Genomic DNA, 19,821 nt, shown 5'->3' with positions numbered 1-19,821 from the left:
TACTTAGCATTTCTATAGTACTCTGCAGTCAAGAGCTGTACATGCTGTACAAACATTACTGAAGTAAACCTCACTAAACCTTTGGGGTAGTTATTATTATCATCACCTTTTCAGAAATGAGGAAAATAAAATATATGGGTATTTAATGACTTTTCTAGGTTTTCACAGAAAGTCAATGGCTGTGTTAGAGTAGAACCCAGCTACAGTGACCCTACTCTTTGGAACCAACCACAGGGCAGCCCTTCCTTTCTTCCTCTAGGTTACTTCTCAGTATATTCCATGTTCTTCTGCAATGAAAGGAGACTGATTCCTTGCTATTTCTTGTTTTTATTCGAAGTTTAAATCCTGCTGAGTATGTATGGCTTCAGAGCTCAAATCAGTCCAGCAGTTTAATTACCTAGGTAGCCTCATCTCCTCAGATGGTAAGATTGATGGAGAGATAGACAACAGGTTAGCAAAGGCATACAGTGCTTTCGGAAAACTCCATAAAAGAGTTTGGAGAAATAAACACCTGAAGAAAAGTACAAAGATCAGTGTTTACAGAGCCATTGTGCTGTCTACTCTCTTATATGGATCCGAGTCATGGGTCATCTACCACCACCACCTGCAACTCTTAGAACGCTTCCATCAACGCTGTCTCCATATAATCCTAAACATCCACTGGTCAGATTATGTGACAAATACATCTGTTCTAGAACAAGCAGCAGTTACGAGTATTGAGGTCATGTTGCTGAGAACACAGCTGCGATGGGCAGGGCACGTCTCCAGGATGAAGGACCACCGCCTCCCTAAGATCTTGCTTTATGGTGAACTTGCCACTGGCTGCCGCAGGAGAGGAGCCTCAAAGAAAAGATACAAGGACTCCCTGAAACAACATCTCAGCCTTGGCCATATTGATCACCATAACTGATCTACTCTGGCCTCCAACCGGGAGGTCTGGAGACACACCATCTATAACGCTGCTGATGCCTTTGAGAAAGCACGCAGGATCACTCTTGAGGAGAAAAGGCAAGGCAGAAAGAATAATGTCTTGCAGAATATACCACCTAAGGAGTCTTTCTGCTGTGCCTTTTGCAATCAGACATGTCTGTCTTGCATTGGTCTTTTTAGCCACCAGCGTGCCTGTAACAAATGTGGGTAGAGTCCTTCCCAAATCTTCGTTCGCGAAGCCTAGCCATGATGTTGATGATGTATGGCTGATTTTTTTTCCCATCATTATTATATATTTAGATACTAGAATTACTATAATATTATTAGTTAAGATCATTACCCAGCTTATGTAAGGTCTGCTATTTCTTAGTTTTGTGGCATCTATGTGATATACTTTGGTCAGCCCAGTGTTCTCTATGCAACATAACATGCAACTGGGCTACAGAGTCATTTTGTTACTCATTCCACCAGCTTTCAGTGCTCCTTGCAGCCTCAAACATTTTCATATTTAGTTATGAAGGACAGGCACAAACATTGCTGCAGTCCTTAGTGACACTTCTGGCCATTCCGCACCAACATGAAGTGAGTTTCGGAGGGTAGCTATAGTAGAAAGGGGAAAGAGTGAATACAAGTTGCCCAGCAGTAAGGGGGGAGGCCTGGGTATCTTACTCCTGTTTTTATTTCTGCTGTAACACAAAACCTCCTTGAATGTGGACTAAGAAAATAAAGAAATTGACTTCAAATTCGTGGGAACTTCATAGCTACAAATATACATTTATTTTATTTATTCATGGTTTTTTTATTTCTCTTCTGTCTTTTGAGTCTCGAGTTCATATTTTCTAGCTTTTCACAGAAAATGATAAGAACCAGAACCAGAATTTTACTTTTTAAATGAAATACAGGATTCTCAGGTAAACACATCGTTCTAGCAGCTGAAGGACTGGATATCATGAGACTGATAATTGGCACAACTGATCTCCTAACATAACAATGTATGGCAATTTTGTGGGTCAGGAGAGATTTGGAGCAGGAAAGAATGAGAAGATAAAGAGAGTTCGCTTTCTTTCATGAAAGTTTTAGTAAATTTCATTTGAGTAAAGTCTGGCCAGAAATTTATGTGCCTGTTGGTTTGTCAGTAGAAGTGTTCTGCCCCATTTGCTTTTATGTGTCCAGGACTTCAAACAGCATGCTTTTTTTCTCTGCAAAATGCCTTCCAAAAGACAGCAAGGGAGTCTAAATGATTAGTTATATATTTCTGTCACTTGCAAAAAAACTTAAGACTTTAAGTATTCTATATAGAGAAATGACCCATCAGCCTCAAAAAGTTGTTATGGCTTTCTCTCACATACCAGCTACTGAAGAACAAGCTTAGACTTGCCAGTATCTGTCTGTCTCAGACTCCCTTCTCAATCATTTGCAACTGGGAAAGCCTCTAGTGCTTTCAGTAGTAGGATTTATAAAGGATCCTGTTTTCTTTCCCCTCCAAACTTGGAGGGGGAACAAGATTTTCCTGTTCAGAACAGGATTTTAGCAGAGATTTTCTGCTAAATGGTATTTGGCAAAAATAATGTTGCATTTCATGTCATTTTCTCTTCTGATTTTATTTGAAGCAATAAGCAACATGCTGTATATAGTTATACCTGTCTCCTAAATCTTTATTTGGATCTTTAAGAAAGAGATTCCTGGTTTTCAGCAGTACTCAACACTTGTGATTTTTAGCAGTACTGAATACTTGTGGTTTTCATTGACTTTAGTCAATGTATTTGTTAAAGAGATCAGACTGCTTGTTCATACAAAAATGTTGAAATTTTTTTCTCATTTAAAATTTCGAAAAGTCTGTTGAATTCCATAGCTAGTAGTATTTTTAAACATTTCTGCTTGCCTTGTAAACAGTGTAAATTATCTGATGCTTGTAACTATTTCTAATGACTAGACCCATTCAGAAGTATGTGTTTTCATCTTCCACTAAATTTATGACTTGAGCATACCGGATGATGAAGTGTTATTTTTCAAAAAAGTATTTCTCAGCATCATCTCTTATTTCTCCAATGCCTAAAGCAACTCAGCTTTCTGATTAAGTAATATTGCATTGGTAATTAATGGCAAATCAACTAATCAATACATCTTATGATGCTTTTTATTTGAACTGAAAAGTTTGCAGAAGAGTCAGCACTGTATGTCTTACAAAAAATTCAATTAAACACATTTCTATCAAATAAAACACAAATGAGTCTGGGAGCATGTAAGATTATGGCCAAAATGAAAAAAAAAGTAAAGGTTTGAGTAAAGGTTTGGAGACTCAAAAATTGAGCATAAGTGCTGGTTATTCCTATAGCTGCCAGGAATTGCTTTTACTACTGCATTTTGGATACTTTACAGTTTTTGGAATGATGTTCCTGGCATTATTTACCCAAGTTTTGTTTGGATTAAATTTTAGCAAACATAAAGGCATACAGTATTAAATCTTACAAAACCAGGTAGGATTCCAAAGTCAAACGTAGACTCATGCCTCTTACAAAGGTTTGAAGCAAATTCAGACTGAATTTTCATGGCCCACCAGCCCAAAGTAGCACTTCCGCGGACCACTGAAATGAGAAGCCACCTTTTTATAGTTAAGCAGGTCTACATATATTTTTTTTGGCCCTAATACAATACATGGTTTTATAGCTCTAATTTGATTTTAATGTACTAAAATATCATTGCACAATACTATATATATAACCATACTTCTGCACACAGAGTACTTGAATGCTTAATATGCTCAAATGTATCTAAAATTTTAATTTAATATACTCATTACTTACTGAAAAAAAGTTCAGTTTGTGTTTCAATAAGGTCTCCCTATTTAAGGCAACACTGATGTTACTTGCAGTTCCCATTTAGTACGAAATATCCCATCTGAGATAGGAGCTTTCATTCCATCATCCCATTTGGGCTGTAAATCCTAAACCATGTATTCTCTGAGTTTTTTACATTGTTGCTTACTTCTTGATTAATCAAAATATCAAAATTATTCATAAACACTATCTGATTGTCTAAACCCATTTTGCCCCACAATTGCTCCCTTTGCTGGGGAAAATAAAGGAACACTGAAGAGCTCTGGACTAAAACTGGGATATGGGATGGAGGTTACTGCAGTAACAGAAAGAACTGAGTTTAGCAGAGTTCAGATACAGCAATTCACTGAAAGCTTTGGTGGAGAAGAGAATAAGCTAGTGGCTTTTTAGGCCACTAATTCATATTTTACTTACTTCCTAGCTTTATTTTATGTAGTGTCCCCTTATTTCTGGTAGACAAAGATGAATGTCCCACAAACAGCATAGGTAGAGGCACACTAAAACAGACTAGCTACAGTGCAGAGATCTTCTCTGAGTTTCTTCTCTAGTAATTGGGGGGAAGAAAAGCGCTTTTGGGATGTTAATAATCTGTCCTGTTTTATGCATCTAAAAACAAAAATAAAAATTTAGGTTATGGAGAAAAGGTACCTTACCTCAGAATATCTGCTTCTAAATGATTAGTTCAGGCTCAATTCTCCATTAGCTCAGATGAATCCCACTCTAGGAATCATCAGGAATTCATTAAGACTTGAGGGACTTGAGGATGAGACAACTGCAATTCCAGCTCAGAATGATTTACCGATAATATCTGTCACGTTCTCCTACACTAATTACAGGTTTATTTTTTTTTTTAGAAAAGTTAAGCCCAAATTTCTCTCTCAGCCCTCCTGAGGGAGGGCAGGACGGTGCTCATTTGAACCAGTGCCACCTTGTTAACTGGAGCTAGTGGGGAGGCAATTGAGCCCTTGTCCCTGTCTTTCTTACTGTAGTGGGATGGTTTATGTTTAATTCTTATGTCATGGGTAAGCTTGAAAGACTTGATGTCTTCCTCAGGTTGAGTAACACAGAAGACACCATGGCTTACAGAGAAAGCTGTCCCAAACTGGCCATCCAAAGTAAAACTTGCAATTTCATAGTGACAAACGGCTAACAGTTCCTTTCCCAAGACTTTCATGTTGATGACATGTACAGACTGAGCTATCTTTCCCCTCTCAGTCATGGCCTCTTGAAGACTCAGATCTGTAGAAGTGAAAAATGGTTGACTTGACTTCTTTTGAGAGAGCATTCCCAGATCCATCACTTATTTTCATTATCATCGAAGACTAATTGGTTTACTTCTTTTGATCCACCCAAATGACTCCTTGAAAATGCGACTGTTTATTGTTCTGCTATTGCCTTGAAGACCTAGTTACTGTAAAACCAGAATCATTCTATCAACATGGAAAAGGGAAATGAGAAGAAGGGAAAAGATGACAAAAGAAAAAGAGAAGAAAATATTTTCCCTAAATACATGTCAAGATTGACTTGCACTAATTTACAGTAAGGGTTGGCACTTTGGTTGGCCTCAAAGTTTCATTTCCTTTGTTACTGATAACATGTAGAAAAACTTTTACAGCGTGGACTGAAAATATAAGAGAGTTAACAGAAATTCACTGTACTGTCTCCATTAAGGTTCACTTTGTGCTACTGCATGTGATTAGACAATTTATTTGATTGTCTATAACTGCCCCTTTGGAGCCATAGCATTGCATTTTCAGGTGCAAATCTCTCCGATATTAGTGGATTATTGATTGAATAGTGTTCTCTGGAGCCATTAAATCCTACTGAAGAGGTTTTTCTTTAATTGGTGGATCATTGATCTAGCAGACTGTTGCCTAATTTTGGTTTCATACTGGATAGATTTCCCAAGTTTTGTCCTTGCATGTAAGTTAATAGATCACAGTCCCAATAGGGAGTATTATTATAGATTGTATTACTACCTTTACTTACAATAAAAATAATATCATACTGCCAGGAAACCTATTGATTTTGGTAGAATTATTTGCAGGGTAAAGTGTAATTCAGTATGAGAAAGAATATGAGCATAAAAGAGCAAGTCTTCAGTACACATTCTGAAGTGTTTATTGCAATCCTTATCAGGTATATTATGTATCACAAGTGTGACATGTCAGTCAGGAATGCGATTTTTAGACTAGCACCGTATTATTAGAGACAGCAGAACAAAGATAATGCTTGTTGCATAAAGTCAATGGGGAAAAAAAACCAAACCCTTGTGGATTCCTGTGTTTTGAAGGATGACTCCCTTACTGGTCTCTTAGGAAAGTGCTGTATTTCCTCTCCTCAAAATAAAGCTGGAAGCTTGTCCTCTAATCTGATGGATTTGCTGTGCATTTTGCACAGCAATGTCATTCTTAGTGAACCATCTCTCCCTTTATTGCACTGATGCTTATTTTCATGTTTTAGGCACAGTAAGAGCAACTTAATAAGAGGAAAGAATGCCTCTTTTTTGGACTCTTTCATCCTGTCTTGTCTTTTTACCCCAATCCTGTTGTCCAGGCAGTGGAAGAATGGCAGTTGAAGGTACAATACTATGAGTACCTCTGAGTGTCTAAGACCATCATAGACAGTCACCTCATCCAGATATTTGGCTTTTGACAACGCTTAGCTTTTTGATTGCCATTCACAGTTCATCTTGACCACATCATCTACTTCTGTCCTCCCTTCTAATTCAAGCCTTCTCACTGCCCTGGGACTAAACTGTGAATGTCAAAGTAGTATCTAATTTGTACAAGATGCAAGCTAATATTAATTTAAAATTTAACATATTTAAAGAATCACAGAATCGTTAAGGTTGGAAAAGACCTCCAAGATCATTGAGTCCAATCTTTGACCAAACACCACCATGCCAACTAAACCTAAGGCACTAAATGCATTTCAGGTAGTTGTAAAGAGCAATAAGGTCTCCCCTGAACCTCCTTTTCTCCAGGCTAAACAATCCCAGCTCCCTCAGCTTCTTCTCATATGACTTACTCTCCAGACCCTTCACCAGATTTGTTGCCCTTCTCTGGACATGCTCCAGCACCTCAATGTCTTTCTTGAAATGAGAGGACTAGAATCAAACATGCTATTGAGGTGCGGCCTCATCAGTGCCAAGTACAGAGGGACAATCACTTCCCTAGTCAATGTGATCACTTGCCTAAAACATACTAACCAAGTTAGATACTGAGGAAGGCTACCCTACATCTGGTATGGGTGAAGCTACCTCATCACAGTGCTGCCAGGATGTGGTTGATTCTGCTGCAAGTAGCCTCTCTTGTTGGGGACTTTTAATTTTGTCTTGAGCTGAAATCAAAAAAATGTGTGTTTCTGTGTATATTTATGCTTAAGATATGGCAAAAGAATCAACAAAATGTTTTTATATTTTAGCATATATCCATTCTGAGGATGCATTGCTCTTTGGAAATAAGATGAAGAACACCATTTCTTGAAAAGCCTGTTTGTTGTCATTGTGCATATACAGATACACATAAAAACATCACAGTATATTTTCCTGTGTTTACCCCAGCACAGCTCAAGCTGTACATTTTTGAGTCCAGGCTAAGTTTACTTCGCTGACACAAGAAAATAGCCAAAGGAAATATCTTTTTCCTTACTCATTACATGTTTTTATTTTCCTTTTCCTGTCCTGAAGTCTCCAAAAGATTAGTCTAATTTATTTTATGTTCTCTGCTTTCCCATAAATAAGGTAATGCCAATGCACTGCAGGATTTTTTTTCTGTTATTCAGAATAGAGTACATTCTCACTACGTTTTGGAATATACCAGGCTCATTGCACAGAAACAGCAAAAATACATGTCTACCACCTGTGAAGGAAGTAGATTAAGAAAGGGAGTAAGTACAATATTAACATCTGAACCTCAGTTTGAGAGTTACAGGTGTTGATGTGCACCCATGCAAGGAAGTTTTTCCTTTAAAGCCTTATATAACTCTGAGAAAGGAAACAAAGTTTTAACAGTTTGAACTATTCATTAAAGATGGCTGAAACTCTGATACCTAAGGTTTTTAGGTGATTGGAGGAGGTTTCTTGGCATGTAATATACTGAGAAACATCTTGATTTCTTTTAGGCTGTAATTCTAAGTGAATTCCAATGACTGTAAGTGAAGTTGAGCCTAAATTATTCCTTACTTGATTTTTAAAAAAAGTTTCCACCTGTACCTGAAGTAGTTTAATCTCTTGAATTTCCATACATTTTATTTGAAACTCTACCCAGTGTGAGGATCTTGCAAAAATTTTAAGTTTGTAATTTCCAGTACAGAAAAGAGAATGTTTGAGTAGTGTGGTTCAGGATTCATTACAAAAGCAAAACATAGCACTGATATTTATCCTACCTGTCTGATGCGTATTCTACTTTTGTCTTAGCATTTTCTGGGGGCAAAAAAAGAAACCCTAGCAAATTGTGGCACTTCCTGTAATATTTGTCCTTTGAATCTTTTTTGCGGGAAAGAGAATTTCTCGAATTAAATGAGAAGACATGAACCAAAGGCCTTTATAAACACAAATAGTGCTAGACTAGAAAAATGGATCCTCCTGCCATCCCCTCTGGCTCCTCTATCTGAATGACTTGGCTTATCTCCTGGAACCAAGTTAACCCCAACTTTGAAGTGTGTAGTAAATAGCTCTAAAATATTTCAGTGTGAAAATGAAGCTAATGAATTCCCTGTATGAAACACAAGAAAAATAAGGCTTGGAAAAGCTATGTTGTATTTTAGTAGGGAAGATTCATTTTCATTCATTTCATTCAACACCATTTTTCTTTTATTTTTAAAAGTTACCTTCCTGTAATTGCATACTAGTTTAGAGTTAAGATAGGTGCATCTTAACAATAATGGGCACTTTTTTAGCAGATTATTGCCAAAAGTGCATTCTTTATTCCAGGGAGACACTGTAATAGATACCAGCACTTTTGTAATGATACAAGCAATCTGTAAGCTATTATAGTGTCGTTTATAGTAACTTAATCTTCATATTGTTTTATACGTCTGGAATTTTAATAGTGTTTTTAATTTAAGGAGGGGAGCATATTACATATTACTAGTTACATGGGAGTATGAGCTAAATAACAGACCACTGAATGGTATTCTTACAAACAAATATTTTGAAGTACTTAAATGAGCATAAAGAATAGAACAAAGATGTTAAAGAATGTTGTACAGATATAATAGTAGCTTTTATGGATGAGTCCAGAAGCATCTAGTCTGAATTTTTACTGGTTTTAATGCATATATTTTACTTCTAGAGAAAAATGGGAAAGAACACAGGTACTTTTAGAATACTATTTAAAAGTAAATATTTTATTTAAAAGAAACATATTTACCTAATTATTACATGTATTTCCATTATTTATTTCCAATAAACACAAATCCCCATGTAACTTTAACTAATGAAATGAATGAATTAATATAAGGACTTTATTATATGTAAAATGTAAACTCTACACTACATTCTTGAAACCAGTGCAAAAACGAAGTCTTTTTTCCTGTAAGTTCATTGCTATTTTTAAAATATATAGAAACAGGTGCAGTTCTCTTGTAAGAGAAATATCGTAACACTTCACTAAGTAGTGAGTTACAGAAAGATATGATCAGCGTAACAATTTAGTGGTTGTAATACTATAAAAGGTAGGGTTTTTAAATTAAGAGAACCAGTTCGCTGTTTTGAAAGAGGTAATATTCTACTTCAAACTGTCATTCTGTATTTCTGACTTGCAATTAGATGATATTTCTAAAATGTCAGTCCCAGATTCTGTTGTGACCGTCATCATAATAAAATATGACAGGAAAGATATTATATCAATACTTTTTCCATAATTAGCATTAAAGATCTCTCAAGGGTTAAGTACAAAGGTTTTTCGCTGAATAGTCTGCAAGCTTTGTGCCTTTAAAATCTTTTAATATAGCCAAGACTGGTGACAACCAGGAGATAGATCTATGAACAAACCCATTTTGAGAGAATAGTTTTGTGGTGTGTGATGTATGGTACGCAAATGAGCTTATTAGGACTCTCATCTATTTTATTATTGGTGCCCAATTTAATAGAGGCATTTAAAAAACAATATTTCTGCCTGACTCCTTGAAATGAAGAAGATACATTGATATAATTGAGAGCAAATGATTGCATGTTGTGCCATTTAATCATGTCATTTTTCAATTGCTGTTTTTTGCACTTCACTGCATACTTATAGAATATTTAGCTTCCATATAGATTAAGTCCCACAGTATGCAACTGAGTAGAGATCCCATATTGGGTGACATATTCTTTTAACCTTGAAATCAGCAAAAGCACACAGGTTTGGCAGTATTTTTCTATCTGATGACAAGTAATCATTAATTTTCTATCTTTGTCATTTAGCTTTTTTATTTTAAGGAATTACTTTCTTACTAATATTTTTTGAGGAATTACTGGCTTTCTTTTTCATTCAGAAACAGAAATTCTTTTTTTCACCATATGTCCTGTAAGAATGGAATTTGAAATACAGGGATGCATCAGCCTGACAAGAGAAGTTCTAACAGGCATTGCCATTTCACAGAAAACATTGAAAACTACATTTTACCCAAACTTTTTGAGTATTGTTTCCAGTTTTCCCTTTACTGATGTATTAGTTCTGGTAGCCATGATACTTAAAAGTTTTACATTCTCACTTTTGAAAACTGAACTGCTGCCCTAGCCAGAAATCGGGCATAAAAAAGGCAAAAAAATTTAAGAGTTGTAGTTTGATTGATACTCAGAAGGGTGGCTTCCATTCTCAGATTTTGTCTTAATTTCTCTGTAAGGTTGTGGTACTAAATAACATCAGTTCCATCTTCCATCAAGGAACAACTAAGTACAGTTCGAAGCGTATCATTGTCTTCCTCTCATACCCAAATCCTGCAACAAGGAGAAAGAGTAAGCTTTTAGACCAAGGTTAGAAGCTTCCTCTTGGATCTGGTCATTACAGATTTATCTGCAGTTGAGCTTCTTTTGTTTTCCTAAAACCAGTCAGTACTGCCCATGCATAAAGAGAAACAAAAGGTAAGCCCAGAAATGTCTCAGTATACTTTGGGATTTCTTCTGGACCTGAAAGCACAAAGGAAATCCATGTGTATTGTTACTATTTGTCATCATTCAACTATTTTCAAAGGTCTGGGTATCTGTGCATGGATGGGGTGCATCAGGCAAAGCATCATCAGCCAGTTGAGGAAGGTGATTGTCCTGCTCTGTTCTGCACTGGTGCGGCCTCACTTTGAATATTTTGTGCAGTTTTGGGCACTGCAATATAAGAAAGATATTAAGCTCTTAGAGAGTGTCCAAAGTGGGCAACGAAGAGGGTGAAGGGCCTTGAGGGGAAGCCATGTGAGGAGTGGCTGAGGTCTCTTGGTCTGTTCAGCCTGGAGAAGAGGAGACTGAGGGGAGACCTAATCCCAGTCTACAACTTCCTCCTCAGAGGAAGAGGAGGGGCAGGCACTGATCTCCTCTCTGGTGACCTCTGGTGACAGAACCCGAGAGAATGGCCTGAAGTTGTGTCAGAGCAGGTTTAGGTTGGATATTAGAAAAAGGCTCTTCACCCAGAGGGTGGCTGGGCACCGGAATGGGCTCCCCAGGAAAGTGGTCACAGCACCAAACCTGACAGAGTTCAATAAGCATTTGGATGATACTGTCAGGCACATGGTGTGACTCTTGGGGATGGTACAGTGAGGAGCCAAGAGTTAGACTCAATGATCCTTGTGGGTCCCTTCCAACTTAGCATATTCTGTGATTCTGTTTATTATTCCCAATTGTAGAGTGAAAGCAAGAAACTTCAGATCCTATAAAAATGAGTTCTCCAAACAATATGTAATAAATGCGGCTACAAAACCCCACATCTCAACATGTTATGTGGTGAAGACGTGGATCATGTGGATTTAAGGGAACTAATTTTAGACTGACTTTTAAACTATTTTTAAGCACAAATAGTCTCACGGAATATAGTGAGAATCTTAGTACATTTAAATAGTTAATATTAAACACCTGCTCAAGATCCTTGATGCTTCAGTAGCCAACTCACCTTTCATGTTGTGTGAGAAAGCAGACTTACCATAACTCTTCAGCTGTGCAGAGCAGGCAGTGCAGCACAACTTCGGCACTGATATGATGCAGGAAGGCTGAGGGATGGAGGGAGATTGGAGCTTGAGGTGATCTAATATTCCTCAACTTCCCACCTTCCTTTGCCTCTCGTATGCTCTGGCACTGCCTAAAGCTGCAGACATGTTTCTGTCATATGCCATTCACTTAGGAGTCATGCACCTATGCCAAGCACTTTCTGTTCAGATCATGGCCACTTCCATTCCCATAGATAGTGCCATTAGCCTATGGCTTGGAAAGCATGTTTGATGTCATTTGACCCAGCAGGGGCTTTTCCAGATGATTTAAGGCATGGTATTAACAAGCTGCGAAAGTAGTTTCAGCTAGCCCTTTTTAGCTATGTGGATGATAACTTCAAAGCACTGAAAATAGGAGTAAGCAGAGAGAAGAAAAATCTTCCAAGATTCTAGCAGCATGGACAGGAATCCTCTGTATGGGAAGCCATGACCATAATAACATTATAATGACTAACACCTCAATGTTATCAGAGTGTCTGTTGTGAAGCAAATGACTCAGACACAAAGTTAAGTTCATACACAGCATCTGCAGTTACTGTGTATACTCTTAGCCTGCAGCAAAAAAGCCAAATACATTTATTTAAGTCTCACTGCAAATGGTTTAAGTGAATGTTTCTCTCACATTTGCAAAGACTTGGATTGTGTTTACATTTACCACAGCTCAGTGGACACATGATAGTATGAGGAGACACAACTGAAAGTGTCTGATCTCTTACTCTATTTTTCAGCAAATCTTTTGCGCACACAGGAAACTGAGTGAGCCTAAGAGATGCTCCTAAGTTTACTGTTAGATCATTACCAGATTTTCTGAACCTTCAAGTGCCCAGTAGCTGTGGACAGTGTAGAATGTACCTTGCAAATAATAAAAGTAACTGGAAGTCCTGGAGGCATACTTTGCATGTGCAATTGCCATATTGACAGGTTTATATACAAGCATGCCATTTTAACAACAGCAAAACATGGATGGATATACCATGATATACTGTGATATATCATGCCATAGGATATAGGTAATTATTGTTGGTGCTATTATATAGGGCTTAAAGATATCTTCACATGATTAAGTTCTCTAGCTTTTAAAGAATTGTTGCTATAACCAACTCTTTCACCACACTGATACAAGCACTTCGTTCTTCTCCTGTTTAATATTAACCATAATATCATGTAATAAAATTGAAACAAAAGTGCCATAGACCTAATTGTACTGTCACAGCCATGTAAATCAGAAATAGCTTCAGTAAAGCTACTGTTATTACGGTGGTGTAAAATTGATATAAATTAGAAATTACTTGGATACTGTAGCTCTGCTTTCAGATAACACTATGTAAAGGCCTCACTTAAACTCCCGTATAAGTGCAATTATGAGTGCAATTCTCCTTACCTCATCATATTAAATGGCATTGTATCAAAAAAGAACAATATTTGTGAGGGATGACTTAATCAGATAGATCAAGGCAAGTTAATGTTTTAGGGCCAGATTCTGAGCTGTATTGACTTCTATGAAGTTAATGCAGACCTACATAGGTAAATAACATACCATCACTTCCAAAAAACTGAATTGCCTAGCTGTTATAAAATGTAAAATAAGAACCCTGACTTTAGGTAGATCTTTTGGTTTGGTTTTGTTTGGATTTCTTCTGATGTGACATTAGGCTAATGAACAGCATTAAAAAGGAAATGTGCCAGACGTGGTGGTTACATCAAGAACTATGAAGGAAACTAGCAATGAACTCTAGGAAAATAAATAAGGGCAAGTTCAGGAAACGTTAGTGAAAATGCAGCTCTGGTATAAATTGAATAATAAAATTCCTGGTCATATTTTGTCATAAATAGAGGTTTGGGAATTCGTCATTCACATTATTTAAAATTCAGAAATATTAAAGATACAGGGTTCTCTTATTATAGAAGTAATAGACTTCTAGCTATTATAGAGTTAGGGTAATTTAAATAGCTATAGAATGCATTATATCAGTAAGTGGAACATCTGTATGAAATGTCCACCTGCTAATATACTACTCAGTTTACTTTACAATCAAATGTACTTAATCATTTTAAGATGTCTTCTAATGAAGGCTTATCGGGAATAATGCTTTGAACAGAAATACTTTTAGGAATTAAAACTTCTGCTTTAAATGAGATTTCATTGCCTTGTTTACCCTTGTTGATTAATAAGCAATCTGTTAACTGTTAGGATGGCCCAGTTGTGCCAGTGAAAATAGACTAGTAATTCAGCTATGTTTGTGGGCGTAATCATCATTTCTCTTGAAGGCTTTAAAAAAAAGAAGTCTTTTGCACACTATCCGTAGGCAAAGAAAAGGCATATGTTTTTAGATGTGCATACCACTGTTTTGCTTCAGACTTGCAGCTTAATATTAATGATCAAACACAGCAGCAAAATACTCCTTTGAGTTACAACATTTCTAAGTATAAATTCCATTTTCTAAAGAAACAGTGACATGAAAATCTGGAACTAGAATTCACTTTCTATAGAATTTTGTTTTGCTAATAACAAAGGTAGATCAGGAAGGTAGATCCGGATTTTTTATCAGTCAATGCTTGTGAACAGCTTTGAGAGATGTAGTGGCTTTTTTCGTTTGCTTATTATCATTAACTGGAAGTTTAAAGGCAAACACCCTGCCTTCAGAAAAGATGATAGTTCAGATTTTCTCATGGGGTCATGCACTTTCATCTGTGGCATCCCACAGAGGGAAACAGATGTTGGCAAGTTACAATTTAAATTATCTGGAAAGCTCCCACGTGTAGAGCACAGTCCTGTTAGATTCAGGAGTAGCACAACCCTTTGATAATAGTTGAATACTGGAGTCATGCAATGCTATAAAAGTATAGGGTCTCAGAAACTGGGCTGAAGCCATAATCCTTGGATGCATTTGTGCCTTCTATACCCCAGCTTCATAGATTTTGTTATTAATATACATTATGAGAGAATAAAATTGTGATTTGATGTTGAATGACATTAGAGTACAGTCATGGATAAAACCATGCTTGAAAGTACCCCATGCTATTAACTGCTTTCAGGTAGTACATCTCTCTCTAGTTCTGTCTGCTGTGTAGGATGCATAATTTTTACTACTGTTCAATAAGATTCTCAGTGAGGTTTCTTGGGTTTCTGGAGTAGAACCAACAGATCCTGGCTCACATCGTTTCAATATTAGGACTTAGCGATTGTCTCTATCAACCAGCTTATGTCAAACTGCATTCTCAGTAGCACTGGAATCAGTATGATGAAATAAATACAGTGAATTACTCATCTTCAAGGACGATACAGTTATCACAGTATTCCTATATTTAATCGAATATGAAACTACTCTGGAAATATGTTATGATAACAAAAAACATCTGTAAAAAATTCTATACTGAATTTTGTGCTTTCTTGATGTTTCTCCTGTGACAGACTGTATAGGACCCATAATTTCTATTGTTTTCTTTCTAAAAATACACATATTCAGATTGCATGACTATGATTTTTTCACTGTAGAATTTCTGAAGTTGATTACTGTCAAGGTAACTCATTTCAGATATGTCCCAATTGAATGAAAAAGAAATTAAGAATAAACCAGTTTACGTCATTAAACCTTCGGCATTATTGAGACAGTTAGTTATATATGGCATTTGTTTGAAGAAGACTGAACATAATGTTACACCTTCTGTGCTATTAAGACTGTATTTATCTGAAAATAAAACACTAAGCTTTGACACTAAAGTATGGGAATTTATGGAAGAGCTGAAAAAAGTATTGCAAGACAGAGATTGGGCACCATTAAATATCAGATAATACTTAATGTTTCAATTTGCAAAGAATTCCACACTGACATCTGTTGTTTGTCTATCCTGCAGTCTTTATGCTGTGAGATCAAACAGAGACGTCGTGGGGTAGCCTCTGTGCTGCGATTATGCCAGCACCTCCTGGATGATCAGGAGACCTGCAACCTAAATGCAGATCACCAGTCCATGCAGTTGATAATTGTAAACCTCGAGAGAAGGTGGGAAGCTATTGTCATGCAAGCTGTCCAGTGGCAAACAAGGCTACAGAAGCGATTAGAAAAAGACTCGGTGAGTAATGCTTGCTCTAAAAGTGCAGGGTTTCATTCTTCGTGAGAGGCACTTTTTTCAGCAAAAGACAAACACATCCATTTCCAAGCATTTTCTTCTGACTGAAGATGCCATTCCTAGTCTTTACTGCCAACAAGTGAATCTTCAGTTTTTCACAAAGCATTGTATTCTATGGACAAAATTGATTAGTAATATAAACTCACAATATACATAATCTATTTACTGGATATTTAATCTCATCATGTCTGATCCCATGAAGCAATAAAAACAATCTTCTCTTGGTGCTATGTTGCTCAGGACCTAACAGAACTGGGCCCAGGTAAAATTTTACTGATTGAAAATATATTTTAGAAAAAGTATTTCCTGTGTAGCTAAGACTGGTTTTAATTAACATCCCAGCAGTAGATGTGTATTTCACATAGAATGCCACGGGTATGTGATTAATATACAATCCTGTGTTATTTGAATATAAGTAAAATGCAATAATTTGCTTTTATCTCAGGGAAATGATTCCTAAGAGGCAAAATAGCACTCTGTTTAAACCATCCATTAAGTGGCATGAATTAGATTGGTTTTCTACAGCATAAAACTATATTACAAAGCAGGAGGAACAAAATAATCCCTACTCTAACACCATGGACTGTAATGGATGAATTGGCTCAGTGTGTTTTGTGCTACTATCATACTGCTGAAGTCTGTATACTGCAGCTACATTGACAGCAATGATAATCCTATGTAGTTCATATAGTGAAGAACCTTAATGAGATTTGAGAACAAGTGACATAATTTTTTAGATTTATACCAAGCAGAGCAAAGGAAAAAAATGCTTGACACTTACATCCTTCCTAATAGTTATCTGACTAATTGTGAAATACTACTTTTGACTTCCTTTTTGTTGAAATTCCTTTAAAAAAATAACAGAAGCTGTAATTCTCTGGTTCAGTTATGGTACTATAGTATGAAGATATATAAGGCATTGTTCAGAAACACTAGCAGTTCCTGAGTGTAAATACTATTAATCTAAAGGGGCCAAGAAATTATGAGTTAGCGAGGAGAATGCTTGCCTGCCTTTATCAAAAGTTATAACATAGAAGTGGTCCTATATCCATTTGATTTATTGGCTGTTTTTCTTTAGGTATTGAGATAGAAGTGGGACTTAATGAAGGAAGAGGTGTGAATAGACTATCAGGATAAGTCAAAAGGGGCATGTCTCTGTATGAGTCAACATGGAAGGGAGACATCACTGAAAAGCAGATGTAGTGCCAACATTGGTTTTATAAGCATGGGATTAGTCAACTGACAATATAAAAAGTGTAGATAATTGAGGAGAGTCAGTTATGCCATCAAAAATTTGACCTGGTTGGAAGTAGTGTAAAAATGATGAAGCTACATGCAAGTGTACAAGGGTATAGAGAAATCATTAATTTTCTGCCTTTCCTTATACATCTGTGTGCAGAGAGGCAAGTGTTGACTGAAGAGGAATGCCATTGGAAACAACAAAAATCATCTAAGAGCTTGCACTATATGATCCGTAGAAAAATGTCAAATCTTAGTGATGCTAAGATTTCTCTCAAAGAGCTAGTAAAAGCTGTAGATGTCACAGCTGATGCAGATTACCAGAGGGAGAACAGTCATACTGAAAAAGCATGAAGAAAAGAAATCTGGGGAGAAAAGAGCAAGAATTCCATTTTGTTTGTGCTTAGTTTATGTTAGTGGACACTAAGAAGAGTGGGGTTAGATGAAAGGAGTTTGTTTGAGCCCTCTGTCCATAGATGGGAACTGCAGTATATTATCATTTAAAAAGGGGAAATGGAATGTATATTATCATCTAAAAAGGAGAAAGGGAAGCAGGTAAGGTAAAAGGCTGTTTGAGTCTTGTGAAAAACAGAAGATGAAGGAAAAACAATTAACAAAAAAAACCCCAGAGGGTGAAAGCAAGAACAGGTAGCCCCTGAGGTGTACATAGAAATTGTCTGAGCATTAAATGTGGCCAGGGACATGGGGGGCCACAAAGAAAAGCTTCTATAGGTACATTTGTGATAAAAGAAAGACTGGGGAAAATTTAGTCCCTCTCCAGTAGGAAATGGGAGACCTGAGTACTTGGGCTGAGGTACTCAACGACTATTTTGACTTAGTCAACATTGGCAAGTGCTCCAGCCACATTGCTCTAGATGCAGAAGTCAAAAGCAGAGACTGGGAGAATGAGAACCTCGTGCTGTAGAAGATTAGATTCAAGGCCATCTAAGGCACTTGAAAGTACACAAGTCCATGGGATCTGCTGAGATGCATCTGGGGGTCTTCAGGGAACTGGCAGATGTAGTGGCTAAGCCACTATTCATCATATATGAGAAATTGTGGCAGTCCAGTGAAGTTCCTCCTGACAGAAAAAGGAGAAACAGAGCCTCCATTTTTATAAAGGGAAAAAAGAAGACCTGGGGAAATATAGGCTAGTCAGTGTTATCTCTGTGCCTGGCAAGATCATGGAGCAGATCCTCCTGGAAACATCTTTGTCAGTGATGTGGACAGGGGAACTGAGTGCACCCTCAGCAAGTTTGCCAATGACATTAAGCTGTATGGTGCAGTTGACATGCTATAGAGAAGGGCTGTCATCCAGAGGGACCTTGACAGGCTTGGTAGGTGGGTCTTTGTGAACCTCATGAAATCCAAAAAGGTCAAATGCAAGGTCCCGCAGGTGGGTTGGGGCAATCCGAAACACAAATACAGGCTGGGCAGAGAGGGTTGAGAGCAGCCCTGAGTAGAGGGATAAAGATAGATAAAAAATAGTCTAGAGAGCAAAAAAATCAAAGGAATTAATTTGTTGAGAGTCTGTTCAAGTGGAGTCAAAAGTAAAACAAAGTTGGTAAAACAAAGATTGTGAGAAAATGTTAGAAAAATTTCAGTGGAATTAAAAGAAAAAACAGAATTAGTGAGGATCCAGAGCTTTGGAGAAAATGTGGGTAGGAGTTTTAGACAATACATTACATTTAAATCAGAGGAAAGTCAAGAAATGAAAGAAGAAAAATGCCATCTCAAAAACTGCAGAGAGTTTTGATGGTAATGAGTCTGAGAGAGCAAGCAATGTGAACAGAAGTAAGAGAACTCATTAATTAAATAGGCTGGGCAAGTGAATGGGTTAGAAGATAAATATGAGACAGGAATAGAAAAGATTGATAAAGAAAGAAAATATCGTAGGAAACATTTTTTATTCTCTTGAGAAACACTGGTGATATTTTTGTGGTAGTTCCATTTTTGGTATATTTTTAGTCATATTACTAATGTATTGCAGCAATAGCTCTAGTAAACTTGGAAAGTGTTACACAAAATGTTTAATGATCTGACCAGCAGTTGAAAAACCTGTTGAATTTTGGAGCTTCAGATATAAGCGTGTGCAGTATTACCAACAAAGAAACAAAAAGTAGCTCTCAGAATCCTGAATTTTATTTATTAGAGTCTGAGTATCTGTTGGGCAAGCAATCTGTTGGGTCTATAAGAGCCCAAGAGAGATCGGACTAGGTTCCAACTGTGTAAAATACCAAAAGATGAGGGACTGCCTTTTTAATCTGCAAAACATCATTTTGTTGTAGTAAATATATGTCTTCTATTTGACTAGGAACAGAAAGAAGTTGCATTTGTGAGATATCTTAGAAAGTGCTGAACAAAGATCCAAGTTACTGTAGTGAAATCATATTATCCTCTTTTGCATGGGGGCACCTGCTGTGTGGAAAGCAGTTTACTGGTTGTACTTGCAGTTACTGTAAATAAACTGTTATGAGCTAATTAGAGCTTGGAATTTCACCGGCTGGGTGTG

The 19,821-nt window shown here is 37.0% G+C and overlaps 1 protein-coding gene across 14 annotated transcripts in view; it reads left to right on the top strand.

Moving 5' to 3' along the window:
- Positions 1–19,821, top strand: part of AKAP6 (A-kinase anchoring protein 6) — a 272,060-nt gene that overhangs the window by 226,670 nt on the left and 25,569 nt on the right. For all 14 annotated transcript variants that reach the window (XM_017820450.1, XM_017820445.1, XM_017820447.1 and 11 more), the window contains one exon: positions 15,798–16,013. In XM_017820450.1, the coding sequence (XP_017675939.1) occupies positions 15,798–16,013 (216 nt within the window). The remainder of the gene's footprint in view (positions 1–15,797; positions 16,014–19,821) is intronic.

The sequence above is a fragment of the Lepidothrix coronata genome, unplaced genomic scaffold, assembly GCF_001604755.1.
Source record: "Lepidothrix coronata isolate B3197 unplaced genomic scaffold, Lepidothrix_coronata-1.0 Scaffold83, whole genome shotgun sequence".
NCBI classification, from domain to species: Eukaryota; Metazoa; Chordata; class Aves; order Passeriformes; family Pipridae; genus Lepidothrix; species Lepidothrix coronata.
The sequence above is the reverse complement of the archived record's forward strand: the minus strand, read 5'-3'. Positions and strand labels throughout refer to the sequence as shown.